General features: G+C 37.0%; 1 protein-coding gene across 1 annotated transcript in view; it reads left to right on the plus strand.

Moving 5' to 3' along the window:
* LOC122205887 overlaps positions 1-19660 on the plus strand; it is a 256567-nt gene that overhangs the window by 28547 nt on the left and 208360 nt on the right. The window contains exons 10-14 of the mRNA XM_042914498.1: positions 2647-2718; positions 11955-12098; positions 12987-13058; positions 15660-15803; positions 19012-19074. Coding sequence (XP_042770432.1) covers positions 2647-2718; positions 11955-12098; positions 12987-13058; positions 15660-15803; positions 19012-19074 — 495 coding nt within the window. The remainder of the gene's footprint in view (positions 1-2646; positions 2719-11954; positions 12099-12986; positions 13059-15659; positions 15804-19011; positions 19075-19660) is intronic.

Here is a 19660-nt window from a genome sequence, read left to right on the forward strand (position 1 = left end):
TGGTTCTTGGTGCAATTGTAAATGGGATTGATTTCTTGTTTTCTCTTTCTATTGTTTCATTATTGGTGTATAGAAATGCAACCAATTTCTGTACATTGATTTTATATCCTGTGACTTTACTGAATTCATGTATCAGTTCTAGCAGCTTTTTGGTGGAGTTTTTTGGGTTTTCCATGTAGAGTATCATGTCATCTGCAAAAAGTGAAAGTTTGACTTCTTCTTAGCCAACGTGAGTGCCTTTTATTTCATTTTGTTGTCTGATTGCTTAAGCTAGGACTTCCAACACTCTGTTAAATAACAGTGATGAGAGTTCCAAAAGCAAGGGAAATAAAATCAAAAATGAACTATTGGGACCTCATCAAAATAAAAAGCTTCTGTACAGCAAAGGAAACAATCAACAAAACTGAAAGGCAACTGATGGAATGGGAGAAGATATTTGCAAGTGACATACTGGATAAAGGGCTAGTATCCAAAATCTATAAAGAAGTTACCAAACTCAACACATGAAAAACAAATAATCCTGTGAAGAAACAGGCAAAAGACACAAACAGACACGTTTCCAAAGAAGACATCCAGATGGCCAACAGACACATGAAAAGATGCTCAACATCACTCATCATCAGGGAAATATAAATCAAAACCACACTGAGATACCACCTCACACAGGTCAGAGTGGCTAAAATTAACGACTCAGGAAACAACAGATGTGGGTGAGGATGTGGAGAAATGGGAACTCTCTTGCACTGTTGGTGGGAATGAAAACTGGTGCAGCCTCTCTGGAAAACAGTGTGGAGGTTCCTCAAAAAATTAAAAGCAGAATACCCTACGACCCAGCAATAGCACTACTAGGAATTTATCCAAAGGATACAGGAGTGCTGATTCATAGGGGCAAATGTACCCCAATGTTTATAGCAGCACTATCAACAATAACCAAATTATGGAAATAGCCCAAATGTCCATCAACTGATGAATGGATAAAGAAGATGTGGTTTATATATACAGTGGAATACTACTCGGTAATGAAAACGAATGAAATCTGGCCATTTGCAACAATGTGGATGGAACTGGAGGGTATTATGCTAAGTGAAATAAGTCAGTCAAGGAAAGAGAGATATATGTGTACACTCATACGTGGAATTTGAGAAATTTAACAAGAGATCATAGGGGAAGGGAAAGGGAAAAAGTAGTTTCAAACAGAGAGGGTGGCAAACCATAAGAGACTCTTAAATACACAGAACAAACTAAGGATTTATGGGGGTGTGGGGATCAGGGGAAAGTGGGTGATGGGCATTGAGGAGGGCACTTATTGGGATGAGCACTGTATGTTGTTGTATGTAAGCAATGAATCATGGATTCTACTCCTGAAGCCAAGAGTACACTGTATACATTGAATGTTAGCTAACTTGACAATAAATTATATTAAAAAAAACACACACAGAAAGTTGTCCTCTCTCTTTTCTTACAGCTTCTTAAGTTATGAAGGTAAAACAAAATGCAATTAGAATAATCCACTAGGATCTTTATTTGCCACCTACCATTCTCTGAATGCCTGCTGATCAAAGTTTTTAACTGCAGATTTTCCTTGATAGACTGGAATGAGGAAAGTTTCCGTCTACTGTCAGTGCTCCAGCTGCCACAGGGGGATAAATATAGAACTGATCAAATTAAAATTTGGCAATATGGAAGTAAAAAAATGTATCTGATCTGTCCCAAAGAGTTGTTATTTGCATGGAAATAAAATCATCAGTTCATTTGAATTCACTGAATTCATTGAATCACATTCAATATATCGCACATTGAATTCATTGAACCACATTCAATATATCACACAAAAAGGAAATATTGTGTTTGAGGGCATGGAGTGGACACGGAGTTGAAGATGTGCAGTAGACAATGGTCTAGCCTAGAAATAGAAACTTGAGAGTCAGCAACATACAGTTTGTAGTTACAAGAGAATTCAGGAATGGTTTATAGAGTGCAACAAGAAGAGGGCCAAGGACATTGAAATGCTAACATTTAAGTAATGGTGGAGAAAGAATAGTTTATAAAGGACGTAACAGGAAGTAACTAGAACGAACGGTAGGAGAGAAACCAAAAGAAAGCTATAGCAACAAAACAAAGAGAAAAAAGAGTTTGAAGGAGGAAAGTATTAGATAAGACCAACAAATTAAGAAGTATTCATTAATTTGGGAATAAAAGAGGAAAGTATTAAATAAGACCAAAAAAAAGTATTCATTGACTTGGCAATAAATAGTTAATGGGTGAACTTGGTAAAAGCAGTTTTGAGAGGGTGGAAGCTAGATAAGACCAGTTTGATGTGTGAATGACAATATGATTATGATGAATAAGAACATTTCTTTCCAGAAAATAGTTTGGGAAGGAAAGGAAAAGGAAAGAGTATTGGTTAGAGGGTATCATCTAGGTTCAACAAAAGGCTTTTTAGAAATCTAGACTTAGGAGCTGGTTTTGACATGAATAGGATTTAAATAGGCAGACTGTAGATTGCATTCAGGACAAAAGTTTACGTAGCTAGAAAACCATAAGATGCTTTAAGGGGCAGCAAGAGAACCGATTTAGCTCACTGTGGAAGTACTTTATGTTTCTTGAATCTACTAATTTTTCTTTGTTCTGTTTTTGTCTTCACAGAAAAGGGAGATACTTCTCTAAAGACTGCCCTTTTAGCACTGAAGAGCATTAAGCGTTTTCGAGATTTTAGAGGTGAGAATAATTAGGAAGTTTTGAACACAGTTAGAATATAGGAAACTTTTAGCTAGTTGTTGAAAAGTGATGGACTACTTACATCAACATATAACTAATATGCTACAAGATTAAATGAATGGTATACGTTCAGTATTTTGGGTATTCAGATGAAGGTGAGCTTCCTGTGTTCATGTAAGTCTAGTTTGAAACATTACAAGTTTGTAATTGAAGCAAATAATATATCTTCTAACAACGTTGCCAAAAATACATGACCCTAAAAATGTTTTAATAAATTTAAGGTTTTTGATTAGGTAATACATTCACACAGATCATAAATAAAAAAGTATTGGGGTGCCTGGGTGGCTCAGTCGGTTAAGCGTCCGACTTTGGCTCAGGTCATGATCTCACAATTCATGGGTTCAAGCCCAGCATCAGGCTCTGTGCTGACAGCTCAGAGCCTGGAGCCTGCTTTGGATTCTGTGTCTCCCTCTCTCTCTCTGCCCCTCCCCTGCTCATGCTCTGTCTCTCTCCGTCTCAAAAATAAAAATAAAACATTAAAAAAAATTTTTTAAGTAAAAATAAGTAAAAAAGTATTTAAAGATACACAATGCGGGGCGCCTGGGTGGCTCGGTCGGTTAAGCGTCCGACTTCGGCTCAGGTCATGATCTCGCGGTCCGTGAGTTCGAGCCCCGCGTTGGGCTCTGTGCTGACAGCTCAGAGCCTGGAGCCTGTTTCAGATTCTGTGTCTCCCTCTCTCTGTGACCCTCCCCCGTTCATGCTCTGTCTCTCTCTGTCTCAAAAATAAATAAACGTTAAAAAAAAAAAAAAAGGTACACAATGAAAATCTTCTTGCCTGGTCTATTCAGTTCCTATTCCTTTTCCCCAGTAACTAACTAATAAGTAACTAGTTTCTTTTTTTTTTTTAATTTTTTGTTAATGTTTTATTTATTTTTGAGGCAGGAAGTACTTAGATCATTCAAGAAAATATGAATATATGTATGTATATATGTATGAATATATGTATATGATACATATATCATATATATCATATATCATATATATATCACATATCATATATCATATATCATATCATATGATATATATATCATATATCATATATCATATATATATCATATATGTGTATATATATATGATATATATATATCCCTCCCTCACTTTTTACGTGAGAGCATGATACGTACATTGTTCTGTATCCTTGATTTTTTAATACAGTAATATATTTTGGATATTTGTTCATATCAGAATATAAAGGCCTTTCTCATTCCCTTTTATAGTTGCATAGAGAACATGTGAATTCTCATTCTGATGGAAATTTATTCTTTTAATTTATTTTTATTTTTAAAAATTTTTTTTGTTTATTTATTTTGGAAAGAGAGAGAGGCAGAGTGTGAGCAGGGGAGGGGCAGAGAGAGAGAGGGAGACACAGAATCTGAAGCAGGCTCCAGGCTCTGAGCTGGCAGCACAGAGCCCGACATGGGGCTTGAACTCACGAACCGTGAGATCATGACCTGAACCAAAGTCAGACGCTCAACTGACTGTGCCACCCAGACACCCTTTGGAACTTCATATATTTAACTTATTGGGATCAGTGATCCTTCCAACTTGAATCTTTGTCTTTTCGATTGTGGTACCAAGAAACATTTTGCAGCGTCACATGATGGATGCCCTGTGTGAATTATCTAACTTTTGAGTATAATTTTGAAAATATCTAACTCACTTTAAAAATGAGTTAATTGAATTGCACCAAGAAGCATAAAATACCTAGGAATAAATCTTTTTTTTTTTAATTTATTTTTTTAATATATGAAATTTACTGTCAGATTGGTTTCCATACAACACCCAGTGCTCATCCCAAAAGGTGCCCTCCTCAATACCCATCACCCACCCTCCCCTCCCTCCCACCCCCCATCAACCCTCAGTTTGTTCTCAGTTTTTAAGAGTCTCTTATGCTTTGGCTCTCTCCCACTCTAACCTCTTTTTTTTTTTTTTTTTTCCTTCCCCTCCCCCATGGGTTTCTGTTACGTTTCTCAGGATCCACATAAGAGTGAAACCATATGGTATCTGTCTTTCTCTGTATGGCTTATTTCACTTAGCATCACACTCTCCAGTTCCATCCACGTTGCTACAAAAGGCCATATTTCATTTTTCCTCATTGTCACGTAGTATTCCATTGTGTATATAAACCACAATTTCTTTCTCCATTCATCAGTTGATGGACATTTAGGCTCTTTCCATAATTTGGCTATTGTTGAGAGTGCTGCTATAAACATTGGGGTACAAGTGCCCCTATGCATCATACCTAGGAATAAATCTAACCAAAGATGTAAAAGATCTGTATGCTGAAAACTATAGAAAGCTTATGCAGGTAATTGAAGAAGATATAAAGAAATGGAAAGACATTCCCTGCTCATGGATTGGAAGAATAAATATTGTCAAAATGTCAATACTACCCAAAGCTATCTACACATTCAATGCAATCCCAATCAAAATTGCACCAGCATTCTTCTCGAAACTAGAACAAGCAGTTCTAACATTCATATGGAACCACAAAAGGCCCTGAATAGCCAAAGTAATTTTGAAGAAGACCAAAGCAGGAGGCATCACAATCCCAGACTTTAACCTCTACTACAAAGCTGTAATCATCAAGACAGCATGGTATTGGCGCAAAAACAGACACATAGACCAATGGAATAGAATAGAAACCCCAGAAGCTAGACCCACAAACGTATGGCCAACTGATCTTTGACAAAGCAGGAAAGAACATCCAATGGAAAAAAGACAGTCTCTTTAACAAATGGTGCTGGGAGAACTGGACGGAAACATGCAGAAGAATGAAACAAGACCACTTTCTCACACCATTCACAAAAATAAACTCAAAATGGATAAAAGACCTGAATGTGAGACAGGAAACCATCAAAACCCTAGAGGAGAAAGCAGAAAAAGACCTCTCTGACCTCAGCCGTAGCAATCTCTTACTCGACACATCCCCAACGGCAAGGGAATTAAAAGCAAAAATGAACTACTGGTACCTTATGAAGATAAAAAGCTTCTGCACAGCAAAGGAAACAACCAACAAAACTAAAAGGCAACCAACGGAATGGGAAAAGATATTTGCAAATGACATATTGGACAAAGGGCTAGTATCCAAAATCTATAAAGAGCTCACCAAACTCCACATCCGAAAAACAAGTAACCCAGTGAAGAAATGGGCAGAAAACATGAATAGACACTTCTCTAAAGAAGACATCCGGATGGCCAACAAGCACATGAAAAGATGCTCAACGTCGCTCCTTATCAGGGAATACAAATCAAAACCACACTCAGATATCACCTCACGCCAGTCAGAGTGGCCAAAATGAACAAATCAGGAGACTATAGATGCTGGAGAGGATGTGGAGAAACGGGAACCCTCTTGCACTGTTGGTGGGAATGCAAATTGGTGCAGCCACTCTGGAAAGCAGTGTGGAGGTTCCTCAGAAAATTAAAAATAGACCTACCCTATGACCCAGCATTGCACTGCTAGGAATTTACCCAAGGGATACAGGAGTACTGATGCATAGGGGCACTTGTACCCCAATGTTTATAGCGGCACTCTCAACAATAGCCAAATTATGGAAAGAGCCTAAATGTCCATCAACTCATGAATGGAGAAAGAAATTGTGGTTTATATACACAATGGAATACTACGTGACAATGAGAAAGAACAAAATATGGCCCTTTGTAGCAACGTGGATGGAACTGGAGAGTGTGATGCTAAGTGAAATAAGCCATACAGAGAAAGACAGATACCATATGTTTTCACTCTTATGTGGATCCTGAGAGACTTAATAGAAACCCATGGGGGAGGGGAAGGAAAAAAAAAAAAAAGAGGTTAGAGTGGGAGAGAGCCAAAGCATAAGAGACTCTTAAAAACTGAGAACAAACTGAGGGTTGATGCGGGGTGGGAGGGAGGGGAGGCTGGGTGATGGGTATTGAGGAGGGCACCTTTTAGGATGAGCACTGGGTGTTGTATGGAAACCAATTTGACAAAAAATCATATATTGAAAAAAAAAAGAGTTAATTGCCTAATGTTTTATGAACTTACCAAAACTCTTCTTTAACTCTTATTTTCAGTATTAAAAGTATCTTAGGGTCAAAAGTACATAGTTTTATTTCATAGTCTCTAAAGGTATACTTTATTTTCTTTGGTTTCAAATAATATCATTAATGGTTGGCAAATAATATTTTTGCATAGTGTTTGATGTTTTACCAAGCACTTTCACACAATTTATTTTTTAATAATTATTCTTTTTTTAAAAATATATATTTATATTGAGAGGGACAGAGACTATGAGCAGAGGAGGGACAGAGAGAGGGACACAGAATCCGAAGCAGTCTCCAGGCTCTGAGCTATCAGCACAGAGCCTGATGCAGAGCTTGAAATCACAAATTCACAAATCGTCGTGAGATCATAACCTCAGCCGAGGTTGGACGCTTAACCGACTGAGCCACCCAGACGCTCCTCACATAATTTATTTTTTAACTATTCTTTATGACTATCCTGTTAAGTAGAAATCTTACAATAAAGAAAGAGAAAAGTAAAGTTCGAGGAAATTGTACCTTACCTAAGACCCCACAGCAAGTGTTGGACTCCATGTGCAGCTATTTTTTTTGCTGTATTATAGGTTAATGGTTCAGTTTCAAAATTCATTTAATGCTATAACTTACAGATTAATATTATCATGATCAGCACACATATATTGAACACAAAAATATGCATAAAGTAGGCCGTGAGAAATCTTAAAATCTAGATGAAAAGATAGGTCATTTACATAAAAATATAACTAGTATTCTGTAAGGGCAAATTAGTGATGCATATTATTTTAAGAGTTTAGGTGAAGATTAGATTCCTATGAAAAAAATGGAGGAACTGTGAAGGAAGGGTAGCATCTTGCTTGATAGGTAGAGGGAAAACCAGAAAACATTGACACCTAGAGATTTAAAAGGGAAGAAAAGATCAGAGGCGTAAGTAGGATTTGAAAGATAAGGAATGAGAGATAGTTGGTAGGTCTACATTGGAGGAGATATTAAATGTTTTGCTCAAAACAGGTCTCACTATAGTCTTTGGGCAAGAGAGTGTCAGGTACTAAGCTGTCTCTAAAGATTGATTTAACAGTGGATTGGACTAAGGAGCCACTAGAAGCAGGAAGATCGTTTATTTAATCCATTCAGTCAGCAAATGAGTGACACTATGCTGGTAACCAAGATAGGTAAATACTGGTCTCTGACCCCAGAGAATTCACTGAAGAAAGACAGATGAGCAAATAAATAACTACAAATTGTGCTAAATGTTAAGGAGAAAATGTACAAGGAGGAGGTAGAGCGTTAAGGTGCAGTGACTTAATTTAAATAGGATGGCCAGGGAAGCATGTTCTGACATGTGACATTTAGGCTGAAACCTACAGGATTAGAAGGAATCAGCTGCTGGAAGAGTTGGCAGAAGCGTCTTTCAGACAAGAGGAAGAAGCTGTGAATGGTTCTAGGGTAGGAAATAACACATATGTTTAAGAAACTGAAAGGCCTTTCTGGCTGAAGTCTAGTGAAAGCATAAGAGACTGTTAAAAACTGAGAACAAACTGAGGGTTGATGGGGGGTGGGAGGGAGGGGAGGGTGGGTGATGGGTATTGAGGAGGGCACCTTTTGGGATGAGCCCTGGGTGTTGTATGCAAACCAATTTGACAATAAATTTCATATATTGAAAAAAAAATTTAAGGAATTTGAATCAAATTCAAAATATAATGGAAACCAATGAAGTGTTTTTATTTTATTTTTTTTAATGTTTATTTTTGAGAGAGACAGAGTGAGAAGGGGAGGGGCAGAGAGAGAGGAAGGCACAATCTGAACAGGCTCCAGGCTCTGAGCTGTCAGTACAGAGGCCAATGTGGGGCTCGAACTTGCGGACCACGAGATTATAACCTGAACCGAAGTCAGAGGCTTAACTGACTGAGCCACCCAGATCCCCCCAATGAAATGATTTTAAACAACAGAGTGATATGATCAATTTAGTCACTCCCATTGCAGTGTGGAGATTGGATTGAGAGAGGGAAAGTATTTAATGGTATTTAGAAAAATTTGGAAATAATACAGGCCTGGGGAGGTGAGGACCTGAATAGGGTCCTCAGTATGGACTAGTAAGGAAAAATGAATGAAAGAGATATGCTAAAAGGGGAAAAAACTGTGGTGTCTGGGTTTAGAGAGAAACAAATGAAAACAGAACCATGGGTTCCAACTTAGGTTAATGAAGGAATGAATCTAGTTGAAAGTATATTTATTTCAAGTTAGTAGCAATGATGGTACCTCAGAGACTATCCAGAGAAATAGGCACATGAGAAAAGCTGGAGATGCAATTTGGCCATGTAATTGCCTCATGGAGGTAACAGCTGGATAACAATCAGGAGAAATAAATCTCAGAGATAATATAGAGAAGAAAAAGCAATGACCAAGACCTTTTAGCCTAGATTCTTAATCTGTTTAGTCAATTTCATTACTTTGATTGTTTTATCAATCTTTGAGTTAATGCTAATCCCCTTAAGGTAAAATGAGAAAGATTGTGGTAGGTAAAATGAGAAAGATTTTACCATTTTATGGATAGATGTTGCATATCATACATAAGTCACTTCTCTTTAATTGATAAATGTAATATAATTCCTGAAGAGATGTTTTTGTGGGAAGGTGTTGGAGGAAATGATTGACAGCATGATCTTAAAGTTCTTCCAGAAGAATAAGAAGAGAATAAGGAGAAATAGGAGTTGGAAAGGATGTGGTGAAATGAATGGCTTTTTTTTTTTTTTTCACTACCTACGTATTTGTGTAAATTGGGCCAATTCTTCTGAAAGAAAATTCTAAGAGGGTTCATTATTAAGATTCCACTGAATTTTGGTTTAGGAAGATAGGATGCAGTGGAATACTATGTGGTCATTTAAAATAATACTCCTAGAATAATATGCTGACAAGGGAAAATGTTGAAAATACATTGCTAAATGAAATGAAACTTGATATTAAAGAGTATTAAGACCAAACACCGTTAAAATGTAAATCATTAAGCACGTGGCACGGCGTGTACTAATTCTGTAATTGGAAGGAAGGAAGCTAATTAAGACGTGAGAGCAGGTAGTCAGCTACCCAAATTGTACAGAGGACAGTGAAGGCTAAGATTATTAGATCCGACAAAGAAGGGGATTGAGAGGTTATTTGCTGTTCTTTGTAATAGCAGAAGCATTGTGCTCTGCATCAGAATGTTTGACCTGTAGTCTAATGTTTTCTTCCTCATGATCTTGGACAAATCACTTCATCTAAATATAAAATACAGGTATATGTGCTGAACTATAGATAATAGTACATGTCCTATATATTTCATAAGATTTTTTTGTGGCTGTCAAAAGAACTAATATAGAAGTACCCCATAAGTTATAAAAAGTGTCAAATGTAAAGTAGTATTGTTCCAAGAGAGCTATGGGAGCTTAAAATAGAGATTGGGTGATGAAATAGGGGCAAGAAATACTAAATTACTCATTTGAGAAGCTCAGTAATACAGAATGGAGGGAAGTAGAATAGTAGGTAGGCATGACAATAGGATAGAGGAATGGAAACATTAAGGGAGCAGAGGAGAAAATACATTAAATAGTCAATAATCAAGTAACAATTAGTGAGTCTATTTGGTATGCATAGTAGAGATCGTAGAAGTATTATAGCACAAGGGTCTTGTGCTCACAAGGGAGATTATGGTGAGATTAGAGAAAAAAAGACATTTAGAAGATTGTATACTAGATCATGTGGCACCAGCCATAAGAGCTACAAGAATTTAAGTATAATGAGAAGAATACATCTTATATATACTGATATTATGCCATTATTATATATAATGGTATATCAGAACGAACTATGATAATCTGGGGAAGCCTAAAGGAGCAGATAGAGCTTGAACTGGTTGCTGGACTGGGGAGAGAATTTAGATGTATATTCTAGATGAGGAGACTAGCCTGCCCAAACAAAACATGTGAGAATGACTTAGATGTCTATGAGGAATAAAGTAGAAAGATGTGGGATAGATTTGGGAATGCACAAAATCTGAATGATAAAATACCTACTTTATAACATTGCAAATTATAATATGGCTGAGTTTGTCTTTCCCCAAATACATAATGGAATTACTAACTACCTTATAGCTATCATATTTTTAGGTGTCTATTTCTAGGCAGAAAAGTTTTACCTGAATACAAAGGCAGTGTCAGCAAATTTTGTACCTAGGAAGTACAGTCATCACAGTCAGAAGTTATAAATCCATATTCCAAAGTGCTAAATTCAGATTGATTATATACTATTAGAGAATAAATACGGGTTTTTCCTAGACAGAATACATAACTACTTAAAGTGATAGGAAAGATAGTTAACCTCTAAAAAAAAAGCTCTGTAGGATCTTTCACAGCATCAGAAATTACTATCATTAAGACATTCTTTTGTATTACCTATCTTAGGCCACTATTAAAGTATTGTTATTAAATAAGAAGGAAACTGACATGGAGGGGGAAGCAAAGCTCTCTCTTCTGTTAACAATTATTATTGTTAAATTATTAAAAAATTATTAAAAATTAAAATTTTTTAAATTATTTAAAAAATTATTTAAAAAATAACAATTCTAGGTTGATGGGGGGTGGGAGGGAGGGGAGGGTGGGTGATGGGTATTGAAGAGGGCATCTTTTGGGATGAGCACTGGGTGTTGTATGGAAACCAATTTGACAATAAATTTCATATATTAAAAACAATAACAATTCTATCAGCAGATTAATTAGCTGTTACTTGTGTATACCAAGGTTCTCAGATCTAAGTACAAGAGAATCAGTATAAGACAAATTAAGTTTAATAAAGGAACGGGAAAGAGGTAGATTTGAGGTGGCAGTGACTAGGGGCAGCAGAGAGATCCCTGGACACATACAGAAAGGATGTAAGAAACTTGAGAGGCAAAGATAGATGGACAGAAGGAGACAGATATCAAGGCTTAATTTCTACTACGAGTTTGCCCTATAAGTGATCTATTTTGTAGGTATAAAATGAGAGTTAGATGTGTATGTACCTCAAGAGAATATTTAAGGTGAATGCTTAAAAAAATGCTAGGTATCTATATTAGTTTTTTGAATCATAGTTTAAGCTAATTGTTTAGAATTTGCATCTAAACTGAAAGTATTTTCTCTTGATAGAGGTTAATGAACTTGCAAAGGCCTTAAACAAAGTCACCAATGAAAAAGTTGTTGTTGATGATATAAAACCTATACTGAAAGGCTTGGGGATTTATTTGCCAGAGGAAGAATTGCAGGAGATGCTTACATCCATTTCTCTTGATAGTAAGTATTTCTTTTCTGAGTCATTTATTACATATCACACTTGTGTTTACTTTCACTCATAAACCCACAGAGCTGATTGATTAGGAATCAAATGCAGTGAGTTCAACAACATTAGATTTTCCCTATTAGGCTTGGGTGAGAATTTGCTTTGGATTATTCTCATATTGAATTATCCTAGGGATGTATAATCTTCCTGTCTTCATCCCATTGCTTTGCCTCCTGAGGTTTGAATCATACGTTTTTATTGGACAGGAGCTGTGCAGCTCTCTCAAGCCCCTGAAATGCAGGGCCAAGCCTTAGTGTGGTGACACACACTTACCAGTTTGGTTTCCCCACAGTCCTCAAAGGGCTACAGTGGTGTTTTTGGAATCCTGCCAGTGGGAGGTTTAACTTACATGCAAAGCAAAGGGGTACTTTTCTTCTTCTTCAGTTCCAAATACATGGCCAATAAAAAACAAAAGATGCACACTTCCTTTACTAATATATCTTTGCTTATAAGTATATATATAGTCTCCATTAGGTATTTCGGTTGGGGTTTGGTTTATGGTACTTGTAGGGAATATCTTCTTCCTTCGTAACATAGATAGTGGTAGTAGGACTTGTAATGCTGAAAAATTCAGAGAATGTCACATACCAAAAAACACTGGTCCCAAGTGGTTAAAATATATGTAAAATTCATAAAACACTCATTGGCTCTACAACAAAAAAGACTGCAAGAGTTATCATAATCATGTTCCTTTTTATAGTCTGAGGTGTGTTTAGCAGAATCAGAGTTAGAAAACAGGACTAACTTGGTTCTGAAGATTTGGTAAGCATGCATATCTTTTGACCTCATCCCTCTGTATCTTTGGGTTAAAGACCATTCATTTCTTGATGTTTCATTTTCAGATGAGGGGAAAGTGAACTTAAAAGATTTCCTGACTCAGTTAATGAAAATACCATATTTTACAAAAGTTCAAAGTAAGTGAGAATTTTTTAACAATAAAAATTTTGAGTGGAATCCTTTAGTTTTGACTATATGCATTTGTGCAGTTTTCTAATGCTGAAGCACATCATGTATATAACAAATGTACTCTGGATGATGAATCAGTAAGGGATCCTAGTCCTGACCTTTTCTTGACTTAAATTTTATGAACTTATAGTATTTTTCCATCACTCAAAAGGGATTAACTAAGTGTTAATAGCTGAATGAATAAGGAAACCATAAAAAGGATGAGATCATGCCATTTGAGACAACATAGATGGACCTAGAGGGTATTATGCTAAGTGGAATAAATCAGACAGAGAAAGATGAATGCCATATGATTCAAATTATAAGTGGAATCTAAAAAAAGCCAAACAGGGGCACCTAGCTGGCTTAGTTGGTAGAGCATGTGACTCTTGATCTCAAGCTTTTAAGTTCAAGACCCAAATTGGGGGGGCGCCTGGGTGGCTCAGTCGGTTAAGCATCCGACTTCGGCTCAGGTCATGATCTCACGGTCCATGGGTTCGAGCCCCGCGTCGGGCTCTGTGCTGACAGCTCAGAGCCTGGAGCCTGTTTCAGATTCTGTGTCTCCCTCTTTCTCTGACCCTCCCCTGTTCATGCTCTCTCTCTGTCTCAAAAATAAATAAATGTTAAAAAAAAAAAAAGACCCAAATTGGGTGTAGAGTTCACTTAAAAATACAAAGAAGAATTATAAATAAATAAATAAATAAATAAATAAAGCCAAACAAACAACAAATAAATAAATAAGCAAATAGCAGAATCAGACCTATAAATACAGAAACAACTTCGTGGTTGCCAGAAGGGAGGGTCTTGAGGGTTGGACAAAAAGGGTGAAGGTGAGAGGGAGATACAGGCCTCCAGTTATGAAATGAATAAGTCACAGGAATAAAAGGCACAGCATAAAGAATACAGTCAATGATATTGTAATAGTGATGTAATGGGACAGATGGTGGTTACCCTTGTGGTGAACAGAGCGTAACGTATAAACTTGTCAAATTACTAAGTTGTATACCTGGAACTAATGTAACATTGTGTGTCAGCTATACTAAAAAAAAAAAAAAAAAAAATCAATGTTACCTTTTCTTTTTTTATCCTATTATATGTTCATAAAAATGGGATTTTATCATGAGAAGATTAACTATTGAAACATGTAGGAATATGTTGAAACATACAAGCTTCCTCCATATTTTGTAAGAGGTATTCTTCTCATTATTCCACTGCCTTAGCCATGAGGCATTGAATGTAATCTGGTTTTAATGTGTTCATTTAATTGACATCTCCAACTGTGAGATATCTGTGATATCTGTGGAACTTCTGGGTCTCCTTGGAGCCTTTGTTCTTGAGATTAATTGAAATGGCTTAATTTCCTCTAAATTTTAATTCCCGAGATTGAAACTGAACAAAATTCAGAAGGCCTAATTTAGGTAGCTACAAAAATGAAATTATTCCCTAGATTGTAGGTGTTTAGGATGTAACCAAAATGGTATGTTTTTTCAACTGACAAAATATTTTGTCCTTAATCTCTGGTTTTCTGAATGGGATCTATAAAACTCTCCTAGGTATGTGGTTTATAAGCAAATCTCTTACAGGATTAATGTTTATGATATGATAGTGTTTATCATAATACATTTAAAATTTGTTTTCTTACTTGAACAATTGAACCATGATACTTTCAGAAATGAATGTTACCTTTTTTTGGTATTGATAGCAGTGCTGATCCTTCCATTATTTGGGGGACTTTTTGTATGTATGTGTTGGATATATCCAAGTATCCATTGAATGAAAAAAATTAAGAATAGTCACATCAAACTATGGCTGGTTATCTAATTTTTGGCAAGAGAATTGCTAGAATTACTTTTATGCTTAGTTATCCTAGCTTTAATGGAATTCCCAGCCTCTGATATGCCAGAGATGAGTATAAGTGGATGTCCTGAGATTCCTTTATATGTAATCATTCCTCAATCTCAAATTAAATATTTACAATGCCCTGTTTAGCCTAGCGCCTAAACGTTCTATGAAATCAGATAGCCTGCACTTCACACTTGGCTTTACATTTAATAACTGTGTATGCTTAGACAGACTAGCCTCTCTAAGGCTAGGTTTCCTTATCTGTTAAATAAGGGAAATATTGGTAACAACCTCACAGAATCTTTGTATTAAAATGGGATGGTGGAGGGGTGCCTGGGTGGCTCAGTCAGTTAAGCATCCGACTTCAGCTCAGGTCATGATCTCGCGGTCTGTGGTTTCAAGCCCCGCCTAGGGCTCTGTGCTGACAGCTCAGGGCCTGGAGCCTGCTTTAGATTCTGCGTCTCCTTCTTTCTCAGCCCCTCCCCCACTCTCACTCTGTCTCTGTCTCTCTCAAAAGTAAATAAACATTCTAAAATTTTTTTTAAATGATAAAATGGGATGGTGTGTATAAAGCACTTAGCATAGTGCTTAGCAAGCACTAAGCTGAATACTTAATAAGTGGTAGAAGTAGCAGTAGTAGTACTACTAGTAGTAATTATTGTCACTCAGGACCCACTGAATATTACATATTTTTTAACTTCGTATATTGCATATTTTTTTGAATATAGAAAAAGAAGGCCCCTTGAAAACTTTGGCCGCCATTAGGAAAAATGAGGTCACTCCTGATGATCTAGACTCCATGATGAAAAATATAGGAGTTCCATTATCCCAAGATGCGATTCAAAGATCCCTGAAGAATGTGGCTATCACGGGTGAGCATTTAACATTTCTAGGTATCCTTTATCTTAGCTGACATGCATGTGTTTGAACTTTTCAAGAATCCTTAAAGGGTTTATCCACTTCATGGATTATCCGAGCTCTTTTCTACCAACTACCCACTTGGGTTCTACTTATTTTAAGTAGCATCATACAGAGGAGGATCTATACGGTAGGAGGGTATGTGTCTGAATGATACGCATGAGTCTGTCTTTTTGATGGAATCTACAAAATATCAAACGTTTTTCAGTATAGCAATTACAGTTGCCAATCTCTGTTCATATTCCTTGTTCTCTGACATGCATTTTTTCTTTCAGAAGATGGGAAAGTGAATTTAGAAGGGTTCATTGGCAATTTAGTCAATTCAGGATTTTCATTTCTACCTGAAAGTAAGAATTTTCAGTTGAATGGAGATAGCTAATGATATGTAGGTTATAGATCTCTTGGGAAAACCCTAGCTAGATTTTGAGATGGTCTTAAACTGATTTACCACTGGCATAATTGTCTAGTTTCTTTACTCCACACATGTCAAATGTGTATGTAGCACATGAGAACATGCCCTTTAGAGAGCTCTAGTTACCTCTTCTGCCTAGTCTGAGACCAGAGTCTTAACTGCAGTTATCTTTCCACTGAGGACCTTGTGAAGAAAAAAATCACATTAATTAAAATGACTAAACCAGCACTTAGAATTACACTGTTTGCAAGTTACTCTACTTTAACTCAAGTGTAATTGTGTGAGACATATTAAAATGATAAATAGTGGGTTCCTGATATTGATTTACAATAATTCTTCTTTAAGAAATGAGTGAAAATCTTTGTTACTGTTAGGAAAATTTTTCTTCAGGTTTGTTTTTTTTCTTTTGTTATTTCTTTTTTTTTCTCTTTTTTTTTTTAATTTTTTTTTTTTTAACGTTTATTTATTTTTTAGACAGAGAGAGACAGAGCATGAACGGGGGAGGATCAGAGAGAGAGGGAGACACAGAATCTGAAACAGGCTCCAGGCTCTGAGCGGTCAGCACAGAGCCCGATGCGGGGCTCGAGCTCACAGACTGCGAGATCATGACCTGAGCTGAAGTCAGCCGCTTAACCGACTGAGCCACCCAGGCGCCCCATCTTTTGTTATTTCAACGTTGTTTTCTTTGGTTATTTCTTTGTATGGGCTCCATGTTTTTGCCCCTAGTTTCTCTTTATACACTAATTCAAAGTTTAATTTTAGCACAATGTTTGTCAATTATAATGTTAAAGACCCTTTTCTTCTTTGGGTTTGCATAGTATTTCTGTAACCTTAGGCCTCTGAATTCTCTGATAAGCTGCCCTTTCTTGCCACGATGGTGCTGAAAAGGAAGGAATGATTTACATTTTGCACGTGTAAGTGAGAAGAATATCTCTGACACCAAGCCAAAATTATACACACATTCAAACCACTTCATATCGTCCATTTTTAAGTGCCCTCTATGGTTGCAGAAATTCAAGGTTTACTTCTTTGACCATGTCCACCTACTTTTGGATAAGCACATATATGTAGCTTTGATAAGCAAAAAAATATTTATGAAGAGATGTTTTGTAGAGATGCCTGGGATCCAGACCTGAGCTGAGATCAAGAGTCGGATGCTTAATTGATTGAGCCACTCTGGCGTCCCTAGAAATGCCTTTTTTGAGACAACTTCCTAATAGTATATATCAACTGCTTTTGGGAACTGGTGTTAAAAATGGCCATATCAAGGGGCGCCTGGGTGGCGCAGTCGGTTGAGCGTCCGACTTCAGCCAGGTCACGATCTGGCGGTCCGTGAGTTCGAGCCCCGCGTCAGGCTCTGGGCTGATGGCTCGGAGCCTGGAGCCTGTTTCCGATTCTGTGTCTCCCTCTCTCTCTGCCCCTCCCCCCGTTCATGCTCTGTCTCACTCTGTCCCAAAAATAAATAAAAAACGTTGAAAAAAAAAATTAAAAAAAAAATGGCCATATCAAGAGTGTCACTATATCTTCAGAAGATGTTGCCCATTAGATTATTTAGTGATGAAAAGTGTCTTGAAATTTAGATGATTGATTGATTTTTTAGAGAGAGACAGGGCAGGTGTGCTCACCAGCAGGGGAGGGGCTGAGGGAGAGGGAGAAAGAATCTTAAGTAGGCTCCATCGTGAAGCCTGATGTGGCTCTCCATCCCACAATTTACCATGAGATCCTGATCTGAGCTGAAATCAAGAGCTGGATGCTTAACTGACTGAGACACCCAGGCACTCCTTGAAATTTAATATCAGAAAAAAAAAAATCTCTCTTCCAAAGACCAGTGTGCTTCTTTGAGTAGGTAATAACCCGAGTTCCCCTTTATGCCTTAGCTTCCAAAAAGTTTCAGATCTAAACTTAATATTTAAGCACTATTAACCATGTTGGCCTTGTTTGTTATTTACTACCTTTTTCTCATGTGTTTTTGATGCTCACATTTCTAATTATGATTGTTATATTTTCTATTTCTCCATGAAATTTTGTCAGTTCTGTTATATACTTTTTAGAGTCTCTAATTTGGCTCATCTGCATTTATGATTGTTATATCTTCCTGATGAATTGGCTGGCAGAGAATACCGAATGTATCATTTTGGAAGAGAAATCACTTTTTCCTCTGAGTACAAGCTGAAAATTGATTCCCCATTCTATGGCTACATGACTCCTTATTTACCACATTTTTTTAATGTTTATTTATTTTTTTGAGACAGAGAGAGACAGAGCATGAACGGGGGAGGGTCAGAGAGACAGGGAGACACAGAATCCGAAGCGTGCTCCAGGCTCTGAGCTGTCAGCACAGAGCCCGACACAGGGCTCGAACTTACAGACTGTGAGATCATGGCCTGAGCCGAAGTCGGACCCTCAACCGACTGAGCCACCCAGGTGCCCCTACCACATTTTACATAGTGGCTCCTAACTGTTCCCTCAACATCAGCCAGTAACACTTCTTGTCTAATATCATATGGGCTGTACTGGGTTAAATGTTCCTGTGCTTATAGCCATATTCTCTTTAAAATGATCAAAAGAACATGTTTCTATTTCTGATAGAAGAACTGAAAGTGTGCATCTGAATACATGTCAAAAGACTCTTCTTTTCACACTGAAATGGAATATAGCGATGTGAAGATAATAGGAAGTATTTTTCTGAAATTGAAAATTATTAGCATTTCCCATTCTCATAGCTTTTACCGCTTCTATTTTTCTCCTAGGAAGTAAGGTTGATGACAGCAACTTAGACACTTTTCTAGGAAACATGAAGATGGAGATGTCAGGTAAAGAATTTTGTAAGATTCTGAAGCACCTGTCAGTTGAAGGTGACATTTACATAGACATCGTTCACATGGTTCTATGTTGTGAGAAGTCTTTTTATTAATGTAAACTTCTTAGATATAAAATTCTTATAGAAAGAACCATAGAAAATGATAAAAAATAATAAAAAATTACCTTAAGTGTTATGCTTTAGGCTCTCTTCCTTGAGAATAAATTTTATGGTTTCCAAAAGTTCCATTTGGGAGGTGTGGAAGAAAGATGGAAATGTATTTGCTTTGTTAGTACTTTAGATCCAAACTTACATTTCTAGGAATACTTTGGCAACCTTTCCTCTGTATCACTGATTCAAAAAGCATCATTAAGATCCCACAATATTCTTTTTATTATTTAAAAAAAATGTTAATGTTTTCTATTTTTGAGAGACAGAGAGACAGAGCATGAACAGGGAAGGAGCAGAAAGAGAGGGAGACACAGAATCCAAAGCAGGCTCCAGGCTCTGAGCTGTCAGCACCGAGCCCGACGAAGGGCTCGAACTTTGGGAGCGGGGTAGCACCCTAAACTGCCACCGTTACCATGTATACCCAGTCC

Source organism: Panthera leo, chromosome E1, assembly GCF_018350215.1.
Source record: "Panthera leo isolate Ple1 chromosome E1, P.leo_Ple1_pat1.1, whole genome shotgun sequence".
NCBI classification, from domain to species: Eukaryota; Metazoa; Chordata; class Mammalia; order Carnivora; family Felidae; genus Panthera; species Panthera leo.